Source organism: Tachyglossus aculeatus, chromosome 21, assembly GCF_015852505.1.
Source record: "Tachyglossus aculeatus isolate mTacAcu1 chromosome 21, mTacAcu1.pri, whole genome shotgun sequence".
Lineage (NCBI taxonomy): Eukaryota > Metazoa > Chordata > Mammalia > Monotremata > Tachyglossidae > Tachyglossus > Tachyglossus aculeatus.
Window position 1 is genome coordinate 25,570,832 of NC_052086.1, and position 25,899 is coordinate 25,596,730.

The 25,899-nt window shown below is 47.7% G+C and overlaps 1 protein-coding gene across 8 annotated transcripts in view; it reads right to left on the reverse strand.

The window, feature by feature from the left end:
- Positions 1–12,780: 12,780 nt before the first annotated feature.
- The window catches only part of MPHOSPH9 (M-phase phosphoprotein 9), a 62,953-nt gene continuing 49,834 nt past the window's right edge, over positions 12,781–25,899 (reverse strand). For 5 of the 8 annotated variants that reach the window (XM_038763182.1, XM_038763180.1, XM_038763176.1 and 2 more), the window contains 6 exons: positions 23,034–23,198; positions 19,833–19,953; positions 19,320–19,426; positions 17,869–18,110; positions 17,467–17,535; positions 12,781–13,240 (listed from right to left, as the gene is read on the reverse strand). In XM_038763182.1, coding sequence (XP_038619110.1) covers positions 13,139–13,240; positions 17,467–17,535; positions 17,869–18,110; positions 19,320–19,426; positions 19,833–19,953; positions 23,034–23,198 — 806 coding nt within the window. In that variant the 3' untranslated portion in view covers positions 12,781–13,138. The remainder of the gene's footprint in view (positions 13,241–17,466; positions 17,536–17,868; positions 18,111–19,319; positions 19,427–19,832; positions 19,954–23,033; positions 23,199–25,899) is intronic. The other 3 variants (XM_038763184.1, XM_038763179.1, XM_038763181.1) reach the window with 2 other exon arrangements.

Genomic DNA, 25,899 nt, shown 5'->3' on the forward strand with positions numbered 1-25,899 from the left:
AAAGGGCTTAGTCCCGTGTTCTGCACACGGTAATAGCTCAATAAATACTCGGACTTCCACAGCGCTTAGTCCAGTGCTCTGCACACAGTAAGCGCTCAATAAATACTCGGACTTCCAAAGCGCTTAGTCCAGTGTTCTGCACACGGTAATAGCTCAATAAATACTCGGACTTCCAAAGGGCTTAGCCCAGTGTTCTGCACACGGTAATAGCTCAATAAATACTCGGACTTCCAAAGCGCTTAGCCCAGTGCTCTGCACACAGTAAGCGCTCAATAAATACTCGGACTTCCAAAGCGCTTAGTCCAGTGTTCTGCACACGGTAATAGCTCAATAAATACTCGGACTTCCAAAGGGCTTAGCCCAGCGCTCTGCACACGGCAATAGTTCAATAAATAACTGGACTTCCAAAGCGCTTAGTCCAGTGCTCTGCACACGGTAATAGCTCAATAAATACTCGGACTTCCAAAGCGCTCAGCCCAGCGCTCTGCACACAGTAATAGCTCAATAAATACTCGGACTTCCAAAGCGCTCAGCCCAGCGCTCCGCACACGGTAATAGCTCAATAAATACTCGGACTTCCAGAGCGCTCAGTCCGGTGTTTTGCACAGGGTAACAGCTCAATAAATACGACTGAATGAATAAATGAGGTGCTTTTTCAGGGTGGCAGGCCGCCCCTTCTAACCTCAACGGGTGGGATGAGGGTGCCCTTCCACGACAAGGCCCCCCCCCGGGCTGGCAGGACGGGCAGGGCCGTCGGGGGTCCCTGGCACGGCCGTCCCGGGTGGGGGGGGGGGGGTGTCGTGCGGCCCGGTCCCTCCCCGCCGCTCCGAGCGATCACTCACCTCCGCCCCCGCCGGGCCCAGCGCGCCCGAGCCTGCAGCTGCTGCAGCTCCTCCTGCAGCTCCTCCTGCAGCTCCTCCTGCAGCTCCTCCTGCAGCTCCCCCTGCAGCCTCCCAGGGTCGCGCTAGGCTCCCGGCCGCCCCATGCTCGGGGCTCGGGCGGCTGCAGCCGCGGCGCACGTGCAGCCCCCCGCTCCGGTTCCCGCTGCCGCCTCCGCCGCTCCCTGGGCGCGGGCCCGGGCGGACGGACGGGCGGACGGGCTCCGGGCGGGCCCGGGCGGACGGGCGGCTCGTTAGGCCCCGTCCGAGCCCGTCGCCGGCGGGAGGCTCCCTCCGCGTGCCCCGGGCGGCGGCGGCGCTGGGGGCAGCATTCCCGCGCCCGGGACGCCGGAGGCGGCGGCGGCGGCGGCAACGGCGGCCGACGAAAGGCGAGCTCGCGGCGCCCCCTTGTGGCCGCACGGGGACGCGGCGGCGGCGGCGGCGGCGGAAAGGCGAGCGCCGCGGCGCCCCCCTGTGGCCTGACGGGGACGCTGCAGCGGCGACCACGGCGGACTAAAGGCGAGCACCGCGGCGCCCCCTTGTGGCCGCACGGGGACGCTGCAGTCGCGGCAGAGGAGGAAAGGCGGGCCCGCGGCGCCCCCTTGTGGCCGCCCGGTGACGCTGCAGCCGCGGCGGCGGTGGAGGAGGAAAGGCGAGCGCCGCGGCGCCCCCTTGTGGCCTGACGGGGACGCTGCAGCCGCTGCGGCGGAGGAGGAAATACGAGCACCGCGGCGCCCCCTTGTGGCCGCCCGGCGACGCTGCAGTCGCGACGGAGGAAAGGCGGGCCCACGGCGCCCCCTTGTGGCCGGACGGGGACGCTGCAGTGGCGGCGACGGCGGATTAAAGGCGAGCACCGCGGCGCCCCCTTGTGGTCGGACGGGGACGCTGCGGCGGCGGCGGCGGAGGAAAGGCGAGCGCCGCGGCGCCCCCCTGTGGCCGCACGGGGACGCTGCAGTCGCGGCGGCGGCGGCTGGGGAGGAAAGGCGAGCACCGCGGCGCCCCCTTGTGGCCGCCCGGCTACACTGCAGTCGCGGCAAAGGAGGAAAGGCGGGTCCGCGGCGCCCCCTTGTGGCCGCACGGGGACGCTGCAGTCGCGGCGGCGGCGGCGGCTGGGGAGGAAAGGCGAGCGCCGCGGCGCCCCCTTGTGGCCGCACGGGGATGCTGCAGTCGCGGCGGAGGGAAAGCGGGCCCGCGGCGCCCCCTTGTGGCCGAACGGGGACGCTGCAGCCTCGACGGCGGCGGATGAAAGGCGAGCGCCGCGGCGCCCCCTTGTGGCCGGACGGGGACGCTGCAGCCGCGGCGGAGGAAAGGCGGGCCTGCGGCGCCCCCTTGTGGCCGGGTGGGGACGCTGCAGCCGCGACGGAGGAAAGGCGGGCCCGCGGCATCCCCTTGTGGCCGGACGGGGACGCTGCAGCCGCGGCGGCGTTCGGCGGAGGAAAGGCGAGCGCCGCGGCGCCCCCCTGTGGCCGCACGGGGACGCTGCAGTCGCGGCGGCGGCGGCGGCTGGGGAGGAAAGGCGAGCGCCGCGGCGCCCCCTTGTGGCCGCACGGGGATGCTGCAGTCGCGGCGGAAGGAAAGCGGGCCCGCGGCGCCCCCTTGTGGCCGGACGGGGGACGCTGCAGCCTCGACGGCGGCGGATGAAAGGCGAGCGCCGCGGCGCCCCCTTGTGGCCGGACGGGGACGCTGCAGCCGCGGCGGAGGAAAGGCGGGCCTGCGGCGCCCCCTTGTGGCCGGGTGGGGACGCTGCAGCCGCGACGGAGGAAAGGCGGGCCCGCGGCATCCCCTTGTGGCCGGACGGGGACGCTGCAGCCGCGGCGGCGTTCGGCGGAGGAAAGGCGAGCGCCGCGGCGCCCCCCTGTGGCCGCACGGGGACGCTGCAGTCGCGGCGGCGGCGGCGGCTGGGGAGGAAAGGCGAGCGCCGCGGCGCCCCCTTGTGGCCGCACGGGGATGCTGCAGTCGCGGCGGAAGGAAAGCGGGCCCGCGGCGCCCCCTTGTGGCCGAACGGGGACGCTGCAGCCTCGACGGCGGCGGATGAAAGGCGAGCGCCGCGGCGCCCCCTTGTGGCCGGACGGGGACGCTGCAGCCGCGGCGGAGGAAAGGCGGGCCTGCGGCGCCCCCTTGTGGCCGGGTGGGGACGCTGCAGCCGCGACGGAGGAAAGGCGGGCCCGCGGCATCCCCTTGTGGCCGGACGGGGACGCTGCAGCCGCGGCGGCGTTCGGCGGAGGAAAGGCGAGCGCCGCGGCGCCCCCCTGTGGCCGCACGGGGACGCTGCAGTCGCGGCGGCGGCGGCGGCTGGGGAGGAAAGGCGAGCGCCGCGGCGCCCCCTTGTGGCCGCACGGGGATGCTGCAGTCGCGGCGGAAGGAAAGCGGGCCCGCGGCGCCCCCTTGTGGCCGGACGGGGACGCTGCAGCCTCGACGGCGGCGGATGAAAGGCGAGCGCCGCGGCGCCCCCTTGTGGCCGGACGGGGACGCTGCAGCCGCGGCGGAGGAAAGGCGAGCGCCGCGGCGCCCCCCTGTGGCCGCACGGGGACGCTGCAGCCGCGGCGGAGGAAAGGCGGGCCCGCGGCGCCCCCTTGTGGCCGCACGAGGACGCTGCAGTCGCGGCAGAGGAGGAAAGGCGGGCCCGCGGCGCCTCCTTGTGGCCGGACGGGGACGCTGCAGCCGCGGCGGAGGAAAGGCGGGTCCGCGGCGCCGCCTTGTGGCCGGACGGGGACGCTGCAGTGGCGGCGACGGCGGTGGAGTAAAGGAGAGCACCTCGGCGCCCCCTTGTGGTCGGACGGGGACGCTGCAGTCGCGGCGGCGGCGGCGGCGGAGGAAAGGCGAGCCCGCGGCGCCCCCTTGTGGCCGGACGGGGACGCTGCAGCCACGGCGGCGGCGGAGGAAAGGCGAACACCGCGGCTACCCCTTGTGGCCGTACGGGGACGCTGCAGCGGCGGCGGCGGCGGCGGCGGAAAGGCGAGCACCGCGGCGCCCCCTTGTGGCCAGACGGGGACGCTGCAGTCGCGGCGGGTGCGGCGGCGGCCCCACTCGTTTTTTGTTCTTTTTTTAATGGCATTTATTAAGCGCTTTTCATTCATTCATTCAATCGTATTTATTGAGCGCTTACTGTGTGCAGAGCCCTGTACTAAGCGCTTGGGAAGTACAAGTTGGCAACATATAGAGACGGTCCCTACTCAACAGTGGGGTATGTAATAATAATAATAATAATTGCTTTTATTAAGCGCTTACTATGTGCCAAGCACTGTTCTAAGCGCCGGGGAGGTTACAAGGTGATCAGGTTGTCCCACGTGGGGCTCACAGTCTTCATCCCCATTTTCCGGATGAGGGAACTGAGGCCCAGAGAAGTTAAGTGACTTGCCCAAAGTCACACAGCTGAAAATTGGCGGAGCTGGGATTTGAGCCCGTGACCTCTGACTCCAAAGTCCGGGCTTCAATCGTATTTATTGAGCGCTTACTGTGTGCAGAGCACTGGACTGAGCGCTTGGGAAGTACAGCTGTGTGACTTTGGGCAAGTCACTTAACTTCTCTGTTCATTCATAAAAACATATTAACAAAATAAAATAAGTAGAATAATAAATATGTACAATGATGCCCTCTGAGCATAAATCGAGCAAAATCCAACAGCCTCTCGGAAGGAATTTTTAATCATTTCAAATCAGGTACTTAAAGACTCCAAGGAAAAAAGCCAAAGGCGGAACAGGACATTAAGCTCATTCAATCGTATTTATTGAGCGCTTACTGTGTGCAGAGCATTGTACTAAGCGCTTGGGAAGTACAGCTATGTGACTTTGGGCAAGTCACTTGACTGCTCTGTGCCTCAGTGACCTCATCTGTAAAATGGGGACTAAGACTGTGAGCACCCCCCCGTGGCACAACCTGATCACCTTGTAACCTTCCCAGCGCTTAATAAACACCATTATTATTACAAGTTGGCAACATATAGGGAAGTAACGTGGCTCAGTGGAAAGAGCATGGGCTTTTGGAGTCAGTGGTCATGGGTTCAAATTTCGGCTCTGCCAATTGTCAGCTGTGTGACTCTGGGCAAGTCACTTCACTTCTCTGGGCCTCAGTTACCGCATCTGTAAAATGGGGATGAAGAATGTGAGCCCCCCAGTGGGACAACTTGATCACCTTGTAACCTCCCCAGCGCTTAGAACAGTGCTTTGCACATAGTAAGCACTTAACAAATACCAACATTATTATTATTATTATTATATAGAGACGGTCCCTACCCAACAGCAGGCTCACAGTCTAGAAAGCACTGTTCTAAGCACTGGGGTGGTTACAAGGTGATCAGGTTGTCCCACGGGGGGCTGACAGCCTTAATCCCCATTTTACAGATGAGGTAACTGAGGCCCAGAGAAGTTAAGTAATAATAATAATAATAATGATGATGGCATTTATTAAGCACTTACTATGTGCAAAGCACTGTTCTAAGCACTGGGGAGGTTACAAGGTGATCAGGTTGGCCCACGGGGGGCTCACAGTCTTAGTCCACATTTTCCAGATGAGGTGACTGAGGCCCTGAGAAGTTAAGTAATAATAATAATAATAGTGGCATTTATTAAGTGCTTACTATGTGCCAAGCACTGTTCTAAGCGCTGGGGAGCTTACAAGGTGATCAGGTTGTCCCACGGGGGGCTGACAGTCTTAATCCCCATTTTACAGATGAGGGAACTGAGGCCCAGAGAAGTGAAGTGACTTGCCCAAAGTCACACAGCTGACAATTGGCGGAGGTGGGATTTGAACCCATGACCTCTGACTCCAAATCCCGGGCTCTTTCCACTAAGCCAATCTGCTTCACTCGTTGGCCGCCCGACCGCCCGACCCCCCCCCCCCCCGGCCCCACCGCTCAATTACCTGCCTGGGGTCCTTGGCCCAGCCCAGGTCCGGCCACCGGGAGAGAGAGAGGGAGAGAGAGAGAGAAGAGGAAAGGGGATGGAGAGAGGAGTGGGAGAAGAGAAGGGAGAGAGAGAAGAGAAGGGAGAGAAGAGAAGGGAGTGAGAGAGGAGAAGGGAGAGAGAAGAGAAGGGAGTAAGAGACAAGGGAGTGAATGAAGAGAGAAGAGAAGGGAGTGAGAGAAGGGGAGAGGGAGGAGAGAAAGGGAGTGAGAAAAGGGGGAGAGAGAAGAGAAGGGAGTGAGAGAAGGGAGAGAGAGAAGAGAAGGGAGTGAGAGAAGGGGGAGAGAGAAGAGAAGGGAGTGAGAGAAGGGGGAGAGAGAAGAGAAGGGAGTGAGAGAAGGGGGAGAGAGAAGAGAAGGGAGTGAGAGAAGGGGGAGAGAGAAGAGAAGGGAGTGACAGAAGAGAAGGGAGTGAGAGAAGGGGGAGAGAGAGAAGAGAAGGGAGTGGGAGAAGAGAAGGGAGTGGGAGAAGGGGGAGAGAGAGAAGAGAAGGGAGTGGGAGAAGAAAAGAGAGAGAAGATAAGGGAGAGAAGAGGAGAGAGGAGAAAGGAGTGAGGAGAGAAGGGAGAGAGAAAAGGGAGTGAGGGAAGGGAGAGAAGAGAAGGGAGTGAGAGAAGGGAAGGGAGAGAAGAGAAGGGAGTGAGAGAAGGAAGAGAGAGATGGGGATAAAAAGGGGAGGGGGAAGGAGGAGGAGGGAGATATGTGGGAGAGGGAGATCCCTGGGAAAGAGAGAGAGCGCTAGCTGTCGGGCTAGCCGCTCTCTCTCTCCTCCCCCCCCCCCCCCCCCCCCCCCGCTCCCCGTGGGCCCCAGCTCTGAACATCCCCAATTTTTCCCCGCGGAAGGGAGAAGTTGTCTTTTGGTGGGTTTGGTTTCCCTGGGCTTCACGGTTTTACCATGCGAATTCAAGGAGTCGCCGTCCTCAGATGTAGCACAAGACCTGTTTGCTGAAAAAAAACTGCACCTTAGGTCGAACTGGTGTAACCTGCCATCAGTTTTCTCATACTAGTATGTTGGAGATGGGGGCTTGATGCCTCAGGCCGGACTGAATACCCTATTTTTCACTCAGAACTGTGCACTTGAAAAGTGAGATAGCCACACTAATGCACATATATTAATTCATTCATTCATTCAATCGTATTTATTGAGGGCTTACTGTGTGCAGAGCACTGGACTAGGCACTTGTAAAGTACAATTCAGAGTAATATGTATATTTCCTCACACTGAGACTTTCAAAATTGTTTTCCAGTGGCTTCCATGCTCCTCCCTCACCCCCTTGAAGCTGGTAAAGATAAAACGTAGCTGCTGTTCTCTCCTGGTTATCTTCCTTCTCTGGCAGTTACTTCTCAGTGTCTCTCACCAACTCTTCCTGTACCTCCCACCCGCTAACTGCGGGTGACTCTTGCCCTTCTGCCTTACCTCGGGGATCCACAAACCGGCAACCTTGGTGTCATCCTCGACTCCGCTCTCTCATTCAACCCACGCTTCCAATCCGTCACCAAAACCTGCCGGTCTCACCTTCCTAACATTGCCAAAATCCGCCCTTTCCTCTCCATCCAAACCGCTACCTTGTTAGTACAATCACTCATCCTATCCGGACTGGATTACTGCCTCAGCCTCCTTTCTGATCTCCCATCCTCCTGTCTCTCCCCGCTTTAGTCCATACTTTACTCTGCTGCCCGAATCATCTTTGTGCAGAAACGCTCTGGGCATGTTACTCCCCTCCTCAAAAATCTCCAGTGGTTGCCTATCAACCTTCCTATCAAGCAAAAACTCCCTCACTCGTTAGTTTCAAAGCTCTCCATCCCCTTGCCCCCTCTTACCTCAACTCCCTTCTCTCCTTCTCCATCCTCCGCTCCTCTGCCGCCGCTAACCTCCTCACTGGGCCTCGTTCTCGCCTGTCCCGCCTTTGACCCCCAGCCCACGTCCTTCCCCTGGCCTGCAATGCCCCCCCTCCTCACATCCGCCAAACAAACTCTCTTCTCCCTTTCAAAGCCCTACTGAAAGCTCACTTCCTCCAGGAGCCCTTCCCAGACTGAGCCCCCCTTTTTCTCTGCTCCTCCTCCTCTCCCCTCCACCCCTACTCCCTCCCTCTGCTCTACCCCTTCCCTGCCCCACAGTACTTGTGTATATTTGTACATATTTATTTCCTCTCTGATCTCCCATCCTCCTGTCTCTCCCTGCTTCAGTCTATACTTCACTCTGCCTCTTTGGATTATCTTTGTACAGAAACGCTCTGGGCATCATCACTCCCCTCCTCAAAAATCTCCAGTGGTTGCCTATCAACCTTCCTATCAAGCAAAAACTCCTCACTCTCGGCTTCAAACCTCTCCATCACCTCGGCCCCTCCTACCTCACCTCCCTTCTCTCCTTCTCCAGCCCACCCGGCACCCTCCACTCCTCTGCCCCTGCTAACCTCCTCACTGGGCCTCGTTCTCGCCCGCCCACCATCGACCCCCGGCCCACATCCTTCCCCTGGCCTGGAATGCCCTCCCTCCACACATCTGCCAAACTAGCTCTCTTCTTCCCTTCAAAGCCCTACGGAGAGCTCACCTCCTCCAGGAGGCCTTTCCAGACTGAGCCCCCTTTTTTCCTCTCCTCCTCCCCATTCCCCCCACCCTGCCTCCTTCCCCTCCCGACAGCACTTGTGTATATTTGTACAGATTTATTACTCTATTTTACTTGTGCATATTTACTATTCTATTTATTTTGTTAATGTGCATATAGCTATAATTCTATTTATTCTGACAGTTTTGACACCTGTCTACGTTTTGCTTTGTTGTCTGTCTCACCCCTTCTAGACTGTGAGCCCGTTGTTGGGTAGTGATTGTCTCTATCTGTTGCTTAATTGTACTTTCCAAGTGCTTTAGTACAGTGCTCTGCATCATCATCATCATCATCAACACAGTAAGTGCTCAATAAATATGATTGACTGAATGGATACTACAGTCCAACCTGTCCACTTGGTTCCTCTAACTCCAACTCTCTGTTCCACGATTTTGTCTATCTCCACCACCAACTCCTTGCCTACATCCTCCCTCTGGCCTGGAACTCTTCCCTCCCCCACCCCCCAAAATATCCGACAGACCAACACTCTCCCCACCTTCAAAGCCCTCATAAAATCACATTTCCTCCAGGAGATGTGACTAACCCATTTCCTGACTTACCCATTTCCTTATTCTTATTCACCCTCCCTCTTGTGTCACCCATGCACTTGGGTCTGTACCCTTTAAGCACTTTTATATTCACCCCTCTGCTATTGTGTACATATCCATCTGTAATTTATATTAATGCCTGCCACTCCTTTAATCTACAAGCTCCTATGGTCAGGAATCATGTTTAACAACTCCATTGTACTGCACTCTCCTAATGGCTTAGTTCAGTGCTCTGTTCAGAGTAAGCCCTCAAGAAAATCAGTATGGCATAGGGCATGGGCTTACTATGTGCCAGGCACTGTACTAAATGCTGGGGTGGGTACAAGCAAATTGGGTTGGACTCAGTCCCCATGCCGCACGGGACTCACAGTCTTAATCCCCATTTTACAGATGAGGTAACTGAGGCACAGAGAAGTGAAATGACTTGCCCAAGGTAACCCAGCAGGCCAATGGCTAAGTGGGAATTAGAACCTGTGACCTTCTGAACTCGCAGGCCTGTGCTCTATCCACTATGCCATGCTGCTTCTATAAACTTCTGTCCTCTCCCAAATACTCTGCACACAGCAAGCACTCAATAAATACCATTAATTGATTGATTCCTGAACCCACCTTCCTCCTGGAAGCTCTCCCAACCATATGGTCAGAAACTCCTGATGCATATGCAGGAGTTTTCAATTACAACCAATAGCCACACTAGATCGCTGGATCCTCCATTTTCACCAGAGTATAAAAGTAATGCTTCCATTTATCTGTTTTTAAATGTGTGTAAACCAAAGCTTATACTTTTCACTTAAAGAAAAACTAGGTTAAGTACATTTAGTTGAGGTCTGTGACTTTGTTGGGATAATCCAATACGAAGTTAAATAAAACTGCAAAATTCTTATGCTTAAGTGGTAGGATTTAGGAGAAGAAAGGTGTGATCAAGCCCCTTCATAATGTTTCTTAGAGAATTGAATTATTTAAATACCTCATCCAAGAAAGCATTATAAGTCAGTGATATTAACAATAGATCCTAACCCTATGGTGTATTATATAAAGTACTGTTAAGTTTTTTTTCCTGTCTTTTGGATTTCATTTCTGAGAGAACCTAAAATATAATAAACCTTAACAATGATCCTTGGTTTCCACTTAGACAAGAATCAATTATTGTTCAATGAAATATAAATCCCATACAGCTGTATCTTTGCAGTTTCTATATTTAAGTATATAATTCCATATCTCTACCTCACCATCAATCACTGCCCTTGTTCCTGAGGGGAAAAAAATTGAAATAAAAGTAGGTCTGGTTCCTGCCATCAAAGAGTTTGCAATCTATGGTTCGGGGGAGTGAGGAAGACATATAAATGTAGCCGCCCCCTGCCCCACCCGAATCTTCCACAGAGGCAGCATGACCTCAACTTGTACTTCCCTAGCGTTTAGTACAGTGCTCTGCACACAGTAAGCGCTCAATAAACATGATTGAATGAATGAATAAGAGCACAGGGTTGAGAGGCAGGAGACCCGGTGTCTGGTCCCAGCTGTGTCAATAATAATAATAATGATAGCATTTATTAAGCGCTTACTATGTGCAAAGCACTATTCTAAGCACTGGGGAGGTTACAAGGTGAACAGGTTGTCCCACAGGGGGCTCACAGTCTTTATCCCCATTTTACAGAGGAGGTAACAGGCACAGAGAAGTGACTTGCCCAAGGTCACACAGCTGGCAATTGGCAGAGCCAGCATTTGAACCCATGACCTCTGACTCCAAAGCCCGTGCTCTTTCCACTGAGCCACGCTGATTCCCTATGTCTATGTCTATTCCCTATGTCTATGTGACCTCGGGCAAAGTCACGTAACTCCTCTGAGCTTCAGTTTTCTCATCTGTAAAATGGGGATAAAATACCTGTTCTCCTTCCCGGAGACTGTGAGCCCTGCGTGGGATGGGGACTCTGTCCAATCTGATCGTCTTGTACCTACCTCAGTGCTTGGCACATAGAAAGAGCTTAATAGTGATTATTCAGCAGGACAGAGGAAGGGAGTATTGACCCAAACAGCATCATTCCTTCCTCTCCACCGCTGAGCACATTCCTCCTTGCCCCTCCTTTGTCCTCCCACTGATTTTTGCTGCAACATCCTGCTGACCACAGGCGGGTCTGTGGTCAGACCCCGGGAAGCCAGAGCCAGGGCCTCCTAGAAGGTGAGGGCCCCTTGCAGCCAAACTGTCTTGCATCTGATGGGGTAGCTTGGGTTGGGCTTCCTTGTTTCTATATATTTATTGTAACTATAAAACTATAGTAAGGCCTAGTGGATTCAGCACAGGCTTGGCGTCAGAAGGACTTGGGTTCTAATCCCAGCTTCACCATTTTTTTTATGGTATTTGTTAAACGCCTACTATGTGCCAGACACAAGCGCCGGGGTAGATACAAGGTAATCAGGATGGACACAGTCCCTGTCCCCCATGGGGCTCACAGTCTTAATCTGCATTGTACAGATGAGGTAACTGAAGCCCAGAGCAGTGATTTGCCCAAGGTTACACAGCAGACAAGTGGTGGAGCCAAGACTAGAGGACCTTCTGATACCCAGGGCCGTGCTCTATCCACTAGGACATGCTGCTTCTCTGCTGTGTGAGTCACTTCACTGCTCTGTTCCTCAGTTACCTCATCTGTAAAATGGCAATTAAGACTGTGAGCCCCACATGGGGCATGGTCTGTGTCCAACCTAATTAATATGTATATACCCCAGTGCTTAGTACAGTGCCTGGCACATAGTAAGCACTTAAATACCCATAAAAAAATCTGAGTTACATGATCCGAGTAGTGCCAACTTTCATTTTGAAAGTATGGCATGTCTTGAAATTGTGTCATTTTTGAATCATAAATTTTGCCTTGGCCACACTGCACCGTTCGGACACCCCAGTCACACTCCGGTAGAAACCCAATGCTCCATGGTCACTCCTATTGCTTGTAGGATGCTATGCTGAAAGCAGAGCCCTGGTACTTTTGGCAGAGCAGAGAGAAGGATATCAGACCCTGAGGGCATGAATTTCACACCTGTTGGAAGTCAGAGAAAATGTGCCGCAAAGAGCAGAGCCTGACCTGCCACTCTGATGATCTTCCTAATGTACAAGAGGCAGACTTCTGTTCAGGATGGCAACATGCTCTGGATCGGTGGAAAGATGGAGCCAGCCACAGTGAGCGGGATCCTGGGCTGTCATTTGGGGAGAGAATTTCACAAAGTGCCCTGCTGACAAACACAGGGAGGACTCGGGGACAGTGCCAGCTCCCCGTCCAACTCTTTGTAGCAGACTCAGAAAAATCACCAGAAGAGAGCCAAAGTGCCTCTGGAGGGCACAGAAAGAGAAGGCTGGTTGAATTCAAGTTCCCTCCCCATTCCACCGGACTACTAATTGTACTTTCCAAGTGCTTAGTACAGTGCTCTGCACACAGTAAGTGCTCAATAAATACGATTTAATGAATAAATGAAAGACTTGGTCGGGTGGCAGGCTATCTTCATATTTCTCAAACAATGCTCTTGGGATCAAATAATGTAGGACTGTATTCTTTCTGTTACTCTCTCACCAAAGAAAACTTTGGAAACAAAAGAAATCAAAGGATTCATCCATTTCAGTTTATTTTCAAATCTACCATTTCAGTTTTCTAATGTGCCAATTATTGTATTTGAAACAGAAAAGGATCATAATTTTAAAAGCCTAATGAAGAAAACTAAAAAGACAGGATACTTTGTAAAAATAAAAATGTCTACATTAAATTAAATTTCATTATATTACAGTTCTACTATTAAGCTTTATGGTACCTAATCCTAATTATTAAAAAAAATAAATCAAGATTAATGTATATTATTTACAATACAATGTAAGTCTATAAAAAGGGTGTGCAAAGTGAACTGTAAAAGGATAATGTTATTTGTTTAGAAAACAAGCTGCCTTTGTTTATACTTCCTTATTCTTCCTATAAATTGGATACATATACTATTTAAAAATAACACTTTTTAAATAGTAAAATATACAGCTAACAGATTCCTGAGAATAACAAAAATATCTTTAAAATATATGTGGCTGTTTGAAGTACAAAATATTAAATTTAAAGAATAGCATGACTGCAAAATTACTCGAGGCTTTACAAAGAGTACAAAACAGTTTGCATTTTCAGAGTGCATAATCATCCATTAGTGCAAACAAAAACGTTTCAAATTTTCATAAATGCAAATCTCAAAGATTTGCAGAGGTACGCAAAACATGAAATTTCTTCAGCGTCATACGAATTGAGCCCAGTTCTCGATTAATCTTTTCCAAGCGATCTTCCAAGGCTTCCTTAATTAAAACATGGAAAAAATATTGAGTTAGAATGGACCATGAAGTTCTGAGGTTCTCCACTGAAACTTTTGTTTCTTGTTTGGTTTTAAGTGTAACTTTCCATTAGTTCCGAAACAATTAGAAGTGGGTTCAATTTTAATTTCTGCATAAGTATGCTCTGAGTTCATCTGCATTACTCCACGGGGACATAACTTAACCTGGGAGGTAAAATTATTTTTGCTTAAAACGAAGGACCGCTCATATTTTACAAACACACAAAATTGCTATTTCCAACCCAATTTCATGACTACATAAACTTGGGAGCAGCTCCTTTAATTTCACTGCAGTGAAATTTCACTGAAACAGAACAGCACAGAATGCAACTAAATAGAGCCCCGTCTATTTTGTTATAACTGATTTCATTATAAAGGATTTCACTATGCAATTGGCCTGGACTCCACTTAATGAAGAATAATACGGCACTTACTTTTAAAAAACATTCTTGTGAGATACAGCAAATAATCGATCCCTGAAAAGTTTGGTGGTGCTCCACGCCAAAAATAATTCTAGGTTACGTACCCAAAGAAAGTGATTTAACGGCAGATTTCCCGCTGAGCCCCCAATCTCTGGGCAGACTAGCCTCTCCGTGGCAAGCAGGCCAAAAGAAACATATGCGGCCATGGGTTCTCGAGCCGCCGCCACCAGGACTCGGGGGTAACAGAGGGCTGTTTGAGGACAGACACCGATATCTTCATCCCCACTCTCCATTGCCAAGGAGAAGAATCACCTTGCTAGAGAGAGGAGTGGGTAGAAACAGATCTACCCGATTTCTAGAACCGTAAACTTTCCCTCCTGTTGCAGCTTGGACCTAGGAGAGCCCTTTTAAATAATAATAATAATGGTATTTGTTAAGCGCTTACTACGTGCAAAGCACTGTTCTAAGCGCTGGGGAGGTTGCAAGGTAATCAGGTTGTCCCACGGGGGGCTCACAGTCTTTATCCCCATTTTACAGATGAGGGAACTGAGGCCCAGAGAAGTTAAGTGACTTGCCCAAAGTCACACAGCTGACGGCGGAGCCGGGATTTGAACCCATGATCTCTGACTCCAAAAGCCCGGGCTCTTTCCATTGAGCCACACTGCTTCTTTATGGAGTGGGAAGGGGCCTTGTGGCTGCTGCATTTACTTTTTCTGCATTTTGTCCCTTTATTCTTTTTCCCCCCCTTAGGAATCTCTTCTCTCTGCCCTCACACCTGCCTTTTAATTTGTGAGCTGCCCCCCTGCAGGTTGGGAACCATGGCTAACAATATTTTTGTACCTTTCACCAGCATTTGCCACACTTCTTTGCATGTGGTATGTGCTTGAAAAATTCTAAATAACGAGTTAAATTACCATTTGCCAATCATCTTCAATTTTCATGTATATTATCTGTATCATCTGATATTTTAAATTTAGCTCCAAATATCTAACACTTAAGAACTCCAGCATTTAGTAATGCAAGTCAGCATATTAAATACAACCAAATGTAAAATGTTTCATCAGGGTTGGTCTTTCTTCTCAAGAGAATAACTAGAATTTCTCTGACAGACCAAAGAAGGAGATATTGGGATAGAAACTGTATACTACAGCTTATAATATGCTAAGAGATGAAAGATGAGCCTGAGGCCACCCAGGACTTAAGCATGTTGCTTGGCTCCACGTAGGGTGCTGGGTCTCGGCTAATTCTGTTTGTAGTGTGCTCTCCCAAGCGCTCAGAACAGTGCTCTGCACATAACAAGAGCTCAATAAATACCACTGACTGATCAAACTCCAGGATCGCCCAGTTTCCATCTGAGGGTGAATTTCAAAAAAAGATTCAAATGAACTCTTTCCATAGCCAGAAGGAACTTAAAGTGGCCCAGCAATTTTTAATAGCAGAAGTGCCAACTTAAGAGGCTAATTTTCCTGTGCAACAATATTGCAAAGTAGAATATTGAAGAAAAAATGGAAAAAGGATTTGAATTTCAATATTGAGAAAATTCCAGGAGAAGTGCCATTCAATACCCACAAGTCCCTGTTCAATTAATGGAAGAGCATTATTGTTCATCACAGAGCTACCGTAATTGGAAAATGTGTAGTAATGTCAAGTGCCTATTGAATAAGGAGGGAATTAAAAGATATACTAAACACTACAGGGTGGAGTGGGGAGGAGGGAACCTAAAGACTGGTTTGAGGCATAATTGAGTGAGAAATATTGCAACTTCCAAAGGCAAGATCTCGATTTAGCCGGCACACTTTGCTCCTCTATTGCCAACTTACTCACTGAACCTTGATCTCGCCGCCGATCTCTCACCCACGTTCTGCCTCTGGCCTGAAATGTCCTCCCCATTCATATTGGACAGACGATCACTCTCCCCACATTCAAAGCCTTACTGAAGCACACCTCCCTCAAGAGGCCTTCCCCAACTGGGCCCTCATTTCTTCTTCTCCCACTCCTACTCCCTCCTGCGTCACCCTTTATTCACCCCTCCCCCAGACCCAATATTAATAATAATAATAATATTATTATTATGTAATAATAATAATAATGATGGCATTTACTAAGCACTTACTATGTGCAAAGCACTGTTCTAAGCACTGAGGAGGTTACAAGGTGATCAGGTTGTCCCACGGGGGGCTCACAGTTTTAATCCCCATTTTACAGATGAGGTAACAGGCACAGAGAAGTGAAGTGACTTGCCCAAAGTCACAAAGCTGACAATTGGTGGAGCCAGGGCTTGAACCCATGACCTCCGACTACAAAGCCCGGGCTCTTTCCACTGAGCCACGCTGCTTCTCTACTACTGAGTACTTATGTACTACTTATGTATTACTGCGAAGCAGCACAGTGTAGTGGATAGAGCACAGAGCTGGGACTCAGAAGGACATGGGTTCTAATCCCTGCTCGGCTACATGACTGCTGTGTGACCTTGGGCAAGTCACTTCACTTCTCTACGCCTCAGTTCCCTCATCTGGGGATTGAGACTGTGAGCCCCACATGGGACAAGGGACTGTGTCTAACCCGATTTGCTTGCATCCAGCCCAGCCGGGCTTTGGAGTCAGAGGTCACAGGTTCAAATCCTGGCTCCGCGAATTGTCAGCTGTGTGACTGTGGGCAAGTTACTTAACTTCTCTGTGCCTCAGTTCCCTCATCTGTAAAATGGGGATTAAGACTGTGAGCCCCCCCATGGGACGTGATCACCTTGTAACCTCCCCAGCGCTTAGAACAGTGCTTTGCACATAGTAAGCGCTGAATAAATGCCATTATTATTATTATTACAGTGGCTGGCACATAGTAAGAGCTTAATACCACAGTTATTATTATTATGTACATATCCATAATTTATTTATTTTTATATCTATCTATATGTATGTATGTATGTATATATGTATATAAAATGGTATTTGTTAAGTGCTTACTATGTGCCAAACATTGTACTAGTTACAGGGTGGATACAAGGTTGTGAGGTTGTACAGTCCCTGTCCCACATGGGGCTCAAGTTTTAATCCCCATTTTATAAATGAGGTAACCAAGGCTCAAAGAAGAAAAGTTCATTCATTCAGTCGTATTTATTGAGTGCTTACTGTGTGCGAAGCACTGTACTAAGCACTTGGGAAGTACAAATTGGCAACATATAGAGACGGCCCCTACCCAACAATGGGCTCACGGTGACTTGCCCAAGGTCACACAGAAGACAAGTGGCAGAGTCATGATTAGAACCCAGATCCTTCTGACTCTCAGGCCTGGGCATTCAAAACTAGGCCATGCTGCTTCGCTGTCTGTCTGTCTCCAACCCTTCGGGACCGTAAACCCACTGTCGGCAGCTCTACCAACTGTACCAACTACCAACTCTATTACAGTGTAATAGTGTCTACCAACTCTATTACATTGTACTCTCCGAAGTGCTTAGTAGAGTGCTCTCTGCACACAGTAAGTGCTCAATAAATACGACTGATAGAATCTCAAAAGCTAATTTAAACATCAAAAGAGCATCAACCATTCCTCAAAGTAAAGCAGAAAATAATTATAAAAGAAAAGCATTCTTGAGGCCACAGATACCTGCCATTCCTTGAAGTCACTTTCTTTGAAGGCTGAAATAATTGGTAAATTCAGTCGTAAGCATGTAGGAAGATGACAGAGTAAACTAAACCAAAAATGTTCATTATGAAAATGAACCATGAGCCTTTTATATTAAGCCTCTAGGCAGAGTCAAACGTGGAAATTTTACCTGGTTTAATCTTGTTTGCAAAGTCATTCTTCCTCCAGTACAAGGCATTCGGCTTAGAGCTGCTTCAATCTGTTAAGACACCCACATGCAAATCTTAAGACAAGATTTTAAAATTATTTTAATCAAAGCAGTTAGACCTAAATTTAGCTGGGACTAAAAATATACACATTTGCACTCTAGTATTCTCTAGCCCAATTTGTGTCTCAGTACAATCCACTACATATTCTATTATTGCTATACGGACCTTCCTAAGAGAATTTCCAAGCAGGAATATAATAATCATTAGAAGAATTTTAAGTGAACTACCCCAGGGCAATAAGTCTGGACTCAATTCTTTGTTCAGCCTTTGGGTCACAAGAAGTAAATTCTAACAGAGAAGAAGAAAATGGGGGCTTTTTTTACCTGTTGTTTTTCTTGAATAAGCTCATCGAAAAGCCTCTCAGTTTCAGCTAGTGTCCTAATTCTTGCCGTGTACTCGAAATCATCACCATATGGTGTAACTGATAGAGATGTACATTCATCGTTGGGAACTGACGTGGTCTCCTCCCAGGCTGACCCCACAGATCCTCTTTTCATTCCACTGGAGAATGGTCCAGCACAAAAGCTATGCTTCACCTGGTTATCCTTGTTTGAAAGTTTATTTTCTATTAGAAGGAAAAAGGGCTGCTTAATTAACAATCCTTGATGAAACACTGTATATTTTATGTGGGTGTATGTAAACAAATATTCATGAGCTACCTAAAATATAACCCTAAATTACCTATTGAGGGAAAATACAATAGATAATTATCTGGGTTTACATAGCTGCTTTTCTTCCAAAGAGTTCTAAGGATTGACACTCATTTCATTAACCTTCACAATATCCTGGAGAAACTTTCATCCAGGTACTTAATAAAAGTGACAAAAAATCAGAGGAAATCTCTCCAAAATCTGAGCAATACCACACATTTTTTTCCAAACAGCAAGGAAGTATCATTAGTGTATGGCTCTTGCTTATAGGTCATATCATATCAGACTATCTAACACTAACTTACTGTTGAGAAAACACAACTTCTCTGTGGCCTGTTAGGCGGTAGACTCCTTTTATCAGGGTACATGTCTAGTGCTTCCACTTTATTTTCCCTAGCGCTTAGCACAGTGCATTGCACCCAGGGGGTGTTCAATAAATACCATTACTTCTACAGTGTTTAAATTTCGATAAGATGCTGGGAGCCTAAAATTTGCTTTACAAGAATCCACATGATGTAGCAAACATAGCCTACAGGAAAGAGTTTGGGATTAGGAGTCAGGAGACTTTGAGTTTCTAATCCCAGCTCTGCTGCTGGCTTGCTGTGTGACTTTGGCCAAGTCACTTAACTTTTCTGAGCCACAGTTGCTACGTGTGCAAAACAGGAATCCGAGATCTTCTCTGCCTACCTCTTGGATTATGAGCCCTTCTTGCGACGAGGACTGTCTCTAATCTAATTATTTTGATTCCACCCCAGTTTTCGGCACATATTAAATACCATAACTACCTAAATCACAAAAGTGTTCTTAATCAATCAATCATACTTATTGAGCGCTCACTGAGTGCAGAGCACTGTACTAAGAACTTGGGAGAGTAAGACACAACAGCAGAGTGGGTAGACACATCCCCATCCAACACAAACTCACAGTCTAGAGGGGGAGACAGACATTAATAAATTATGGATATGCACATAAGTGCTGGTGGTGCTGAGGGAGGGATGAATAAAGGGAACAAATCAGGGTGATAAAAAGTACAATATAACAAAGAAATAAAATTTTGAAATTGGAAACAATTCTAATCCACAAAGAACAGAAGCCAAAAGCATCATTCAAAAATATTTAAATACCTTCTACATCATTGAAAGAAAGGAACTGCAATCGTTTTCTTGGACTGCTCTGTTGAATTGTAGACACAGGAACACTATCCAAATCATCCAAGAGTACATCAAATCTACTGAAGGAAGAAAGTCACTTTTAAAGAAAAAAAACTAGACTTTACATATGTCCCCCCTCCTTTCTCCTCATCAAAGTAAACTGGTCCAATTCAACCAATACTATTAGTAGTTTTTCCCTAAGCATTGTTTAAAAAAAAACCCAGCAAAACATTGTATATTGTATAACAGTGAAACTCAGTACAAGATTAGTTTTCATTTACTCATACATACTCCTCTATATTAATTATAAAGTCTATATCACACATATTGCAACAAAATAACTCTAAAAAATAGAGAAATATATAAAATCCAATCTTTGACAGTAACCTCACAAAAAAGCATATGACAAGAGATAAAAGTATAGAAGGTATTCTAAATGAAAGTACAACATGTAATAGATTTTATTCAAATTTTGGAGACTCTTACCGACTTACACTGCTTTCATTTTGGCTAAGCAGATGGCTAAATCCTGGGGAGAGATTCTCTTTTGGAGATCGCTTTGGGCTATAAGTCGCGGTCACTGGTGAAAGCATTATCTCTCTTTTTGCTATAAAAGAGAAGAGGGAGAATTTTGTCTATATGCTCTAGAAATGTGGCCCAAATATTTTTCTTTGGTAAGAAAGCACCAAAATGGAGTTTCAGCAGCTTGGTTAACTGAGGAGTTAATGGGCTTCTACTATGTGAGTTTTAGCTGAAAACAGTCAATGGCAGGAGAATAAATAGCTAGGCAAGGAAAAGGTAAATGGAAAGAGATTTTTAGAGCACGCCTACTCTTGTCTCTATATGTTGCCAACTTGTACTTCCCAAGCACTTAGTACAGTGCTCTGCACACAGTAAGTGCTCAATAAATATGATTGATTGATTGATTGTCACCACTAAAAAGCAGATATGAGCCCTAGAGCTCCAAGCGGGGAACCACATTACTGAGAAATTTTTAATTCTCCCATCCCTTCAGCTTTTCAGCCAGACTCACACCCAAAAGTCAACTGTTTTGGGATCTTTTTCAGCAGGATAGAGGGAACCAATTATTCACATGATAAAATTTCACAACCCAATACGGAATTGATTTTGGAGGTTTCAGAAATCTACCATAAAAAGCTGAAACTGAATTCCCAGGAGCAGGTCTTATAACGCCACAAGTTCCTAACTGTTAAAAAATAATGATCTGAGGCTTTATGGATATGAAAAGTTGTTCTGTACTCTCCCCATGCACTTAGTATAGTGCTCTGCACATAGTAAGCACCCAATAAATACCCTTAATTGATTGATTAAAACAGCCTCTTCAATTTGCAAATCTCTTTTAAAGGCCTATGAAAACTTGTAGGAAAAATATGCCATCATTCAATTAAGCAACCACTTTTTTCTTTTTTAAAAAAATTATTAGTAGTATTGTTTCATGACAGTATGGTCATGAAAAGAAGTATGGCCTAGTGGGTAGGGCACGGTCCTGGGAGTCAGAAGGACCTGGGTTCTAATTCCCACTCTGCCACTTGTCTGCTGTGTTACCTTGGGCAAATCACTTAACTTCTCTGTGCCTTAGTTTCCTCATCTGTCAAATAATAATAATAATGATGGCATTTGTTAGGCACTTACTATGCATAAAGCACTGTTCTAAGCGCTGGGGAGGTTACAAGGGGATCAGGTTGTCCCATGGAGGACTCACAGTTTTAATCCCCATTTTACAGATGAGGGAACTGAGGCACAGAGAAGTTAAGTGACTTGCCCAAAGTCTCACAGCTGACAGTTGGTGGAGCCAGGATTTGAACCCATGACCTCTGACTCCAAAGCCCGTGCTCTTTCCACTGAGCCACGCTGCTTCTCATGGGAAAGAAATGGGGATGGAGACTGTGACCCCACATGGGACAGGAGCTGTATCCAACCCGATGTGCTTGTATCCACCCCAGCACTTAGTAAAGTGCCTGGCACATAGTAACTGCTTAAAAAATACCGCAGTTTTCATTATTATTATTATTTACTATTAACATGGTTCTTGTTGAATACCAATTTTATACCTTTTGGAGCCTGTTTAATCTTTGCTAGAAATCAAAATCTTCAAATATACCAACTCTCCAGAGTTGGCCCTAGTCTTTCTCTGGGTAAAGGGGAGAATCAACGCATCATTGTTCCACCCTGTGTCTCTGTTTTCCAAAGCACTTTGGACAATAAAGGCACTAAGCTGGGGCCAAGACCCCACTTCCCCAGCTCCGCAGGAGGCAGCAGGATAACCAGAGCTGCCCCCATCCCCTCTGGCCCAAAATAACAATGATAATAATAATAATACAAAGAAGAATGGTATTTGCTATGCATTGACTACGTGGCAGGCACTATACTAAGCACTGTGGTAGATACAAGATCTAAAATTCTATTTATCTATTTTGATGCTATTGATGCCTGCCTACTTGTTTTGTTTCGTTGTCTGTCTCCCCCTTTTATACAGTAAGCCCCTGGTTGGGTAGGGATTGTCTCTGTTGCCGAATTGTACTTTCCAAGAGCTTGGTACAGTGCTCTGCACACAGTTAAGTGCTCAATAAATATACCTGAATGCATGAAATTGGGTTGGACACAGGCCCTGTCCCACATGGGGCTCACAGTCTTAAACTTCATTTTATAGATGAGGAAACTAAGGCTCAAAGAAGTTAAGTGATTTGCCCAAGGACACACAGCAGACAAGTGGCAGAGCCGGAATTAGAACCCAGGTCCTCTGACTCGCTGGCCCGTGCTCTTTCCACTAGGCCACGCTGCTCCTAGCTCTCACATTTGTGAAGGGCCAGTGGCTTATTTTCACCACATTCACAACTCATAAAAAGGTTTTAGGCAGCTTCTATTCAAAGGCTCTTCATCTGGAGCCACGAGGTTCTCAAAGGCTGCCCCTTTCAGGCAGTGCTTAACTTCGTATTTTACCGCTGATACTTTTTACTTGAATTTTAATGTTTTAAAGAGTACTGATTGGGTTATATTCAAAATCTAAGTGGACAGAGACGCTAAACATAGGACAATAGGAATATAACTGTTCTATGTGTAGCTTCTCTTCCACTTAGATTTTGAATGTTTTGAGGGCTAAGGAATTGTCTTAATTTTGAATCATTACCCAGTGATCAGTGATTTGCACAACTCTACGCATTTAAGACACGGTAGTGGTAATAATAACTGCAGACTTCAGTTTGCTCCTGACCTCACTGTCATTTTGGGGGAGGGGCTAGGGCCAGTCCTGGGCTCACACAATGACCCACTGTACTAAGCCCTGGGATAAATTCAAGACCATCAGTTCAGACACAGTCCCAGCCCCACATGGGGCTCACTGGCTAAGCAGGAGGGAGAATAGGTAATTCCACCCCCGCATTTTACCGATGACAGAAATGAGACACCAAGAAGGTATATGACTACCTCAAAGACATAGAGAAGGCGAGTGGCATAGCCGGAATCAGAAACCAGATCCGATTCCCAGGCCCATGTGCAGAGCTTACCATGTGCAGAGCATTGTACTAAGCACTTGGGAGAATAAATACAACAGAATTAGCAGCCGTGCTCCCAGATCATAATGAGCTTACGGTCTCAAAGCACATACACTTCACACACACACTATTAGCTTCCTTGTGAATCTAAGAAGCATACACATTTTATTCTTACTTGGAGTATTAGGTTTTCTGTTTGAAGGCGGAAGAGAGGATGACCTATGTGCAGCCGATGATGTGAACCTCTTTGGCCTTTGTTGGTCTTTACCTTTCTCTGGGGACCGAGTGGAACTGAAAGGTGATTCAGCAAAGCCAACACTGTGCCGGCTACTTAATGCTTCTGTAATTTAAAAGAGAAACAATGCTTTTCTAGGTTTGCTGTGATTTCATTAATAAATGTAATGCAACTTTTCCCATGTTCTAATCCCCTTGAACCTAGTCTTCTCCGTATGTAGGTCATTCTGATTTGTTACACAGCAAAATTAACTTGTGAGAAAAGGAAATGCTGTAAGGAGAACATATTTCAAGTGAAGATATATAACAAATGCATTCAGGTCCACTGCCTAGAAATAGAAGAGAAATTTTTTCAAGAGTTGCTTAAAAAAAAAAAGGAATGTTCTGATCTGGCCTACAATAAAAGTCTGCTTCAAAGATGGACAAGAAGAGTGAAGAGTGCTTATCAAATGAGGAAGAGATTTAACTGAAAACACAGCAGGAAACAAAAGGAAATAGTGAATGGATAATTGAGCTAATATTTCTGTCTTCCATAAAGATGCTTACTACCAAAGAGAAGTAAATCATTATTACTATTAGTACCTCAAAATTATATTTACCAATATAAACTGTCTTTCATACTTCTTTAGAAATATTAAAAAATACAAGCTGAAATAGAAAGTCCTTATAAAAGTATCCAAAAGGAGGATATTCAAGGATCATTAATGATAATTAAAACTACTCTTTTTTATGGTATTTTTTAAGCACTTACGATGGGTCAAACACTCTGCTAAGTACTGCAATAGTACAAGTTAATCAGACCGGATACAGTCTCTGTCCCACATGGGGCTCACAGTCTAAGTAGGAGGGAAAACAGGTACTGAATCCCCATTTTGCAGTTGAGGAAACCAAGGCACAGAGTAGTTAAGTGACTTGCCCAAATTCATACAGCAGGCAAGTGGCAGATCCAGGTTAGAACCTAGATCATCATCATCATCATCAATCGTATTTATTGAGCGCTTACTGTGTGCAGAGCACTGTACTAAGCACTTGGGAAGTACAAATTGGCAACATATAGAGACAGTCCCTACCCAACAGTGGGCTCACAGTCTAAAACCTAGATCCTCTGGCTCCCAGCCCCATGCTCTTTCCACTAGGCCATGATGCTTCCCTTACAAGATAAAGTGCTAAAATTAATTTAATTTTCAGATCATCTCTATAAGGAGGGCAAAGTAAGTGCCTGCATGATTAGTGAACCAATTCTGGACTAGGAGACCAGAACCTGGGGGTCCAGGAAAATCCCATTATTACAAAATTCAGGCTGATGCCCAAATCATTTCCTTTTAAATGTCCTTATCTGCAATGGAAGAAGGTATTGCTTTCCCTGACATCCTTCTTTCATGCTCTAGGGATCATATGAGCAGGAAATGCACCCCTGCTCTGCCTGGATCCCAGGACCCACTGAGCTGGAAGTTCTTTTGAGCCAGAGCAGAGCCTCTTGAGTTCATGCAGGATCAGATAGCTTTAGTCTCTGCAGCTCTGTTATTTATGACCACGTGGTCTTGGAGCATTCTAAATTGGACGACAGGGGAAAGAGAGCGGAGTAATAGTCAAGCCCTAGGTGACTGCCCTTAACTACAACCATGAAATTCAATAAAATCTGTGTTATTCTGAGTTTGACTGTTGATAACAATGGGACTGAAAATACACTATGGACAAGGAGAGTTAGCCAGGATTTTGAAAATAAAACTCAGACCTTTTTTAAAATGGAAGCAGTCATAATGGAATTGCACTTGTTTTACCCTCAGCTTTTTTAATGATTTCCCATGTGCCTTTGGGCAAATCATTTTACCTAACTTTCATTAATGAGGCACAATGTTGGATATATTATATTAGACCCAGAGAAGAAAATAAAAGCTTCCCCTTCCATCACCACCACGGAAACAGTTTGTGAAAGGGGGTTTCAGTTTCCCCTATTCGAAAAATATACCTGTTCACTGTGGTACCATGATTTAATCTCACTTTATGCATGTACTGGGACAGGTAAACAGTACAGCAGGTTAAAAAAAAAAGCAGGCACAAGTAGATACCATCTGTTGCTTAACATCTGTTGAATTTCCAGCCTTATTTTCAACTAAGGAAAGAGGCATTGGGGACTTGTGTTACTACTTGTAATTTAGCGTGGTTTGCCTTGAAACCATCAACTTGGAATTGGTCTGGATGCGCTCGTTGTGGGTAGGGAATGACTGTTACATTGTACTCTCCCAAGCCCTTAGTACAGTGCTCTCCACACCCAATTGACTGACTGATTGATTCCTTGTGAGTATGCCTAGGAGTCAGCACAACAGACTAGATTGTAAGCTCGTTGTGGGCAGGGAATGTGTCTGTTTATTGTCGTATTGTACTCTCCCAAGCGCTTAATACAGTGCTCTGCACACAGTAAGCGCTCAATAAATATGACTGAATGAATGAATAGTAGATAGAGCACTGGCCTGGGAATCAGAGGACAACGATTCTAATCCCGGCTCTGCCACTTGTCAGCTGTGTGACCTTGGGCAAGTCACTTCACTTCTCTGTGCCTTAGTTATCTCATCTTTAAAATGGGGATTAAGACTGTGAGCCCCACGTGGGACAGGGATTGTGTCCAACCTGAATAGCTTGTGTCTACCGCAATGCTTCGTACAGTGCCTGGAACATAGTAAGTACTTAAATACCATTAAAGAGAAGCAGCGTGGCTCAGTGGAAAGAGCACGGGCTTGGGAGTCAGAGGTCATGGGTGCTAATCCCTTCTCCCCCCACATGTCTGCTGTGCGACCTGGGGCAAGTCA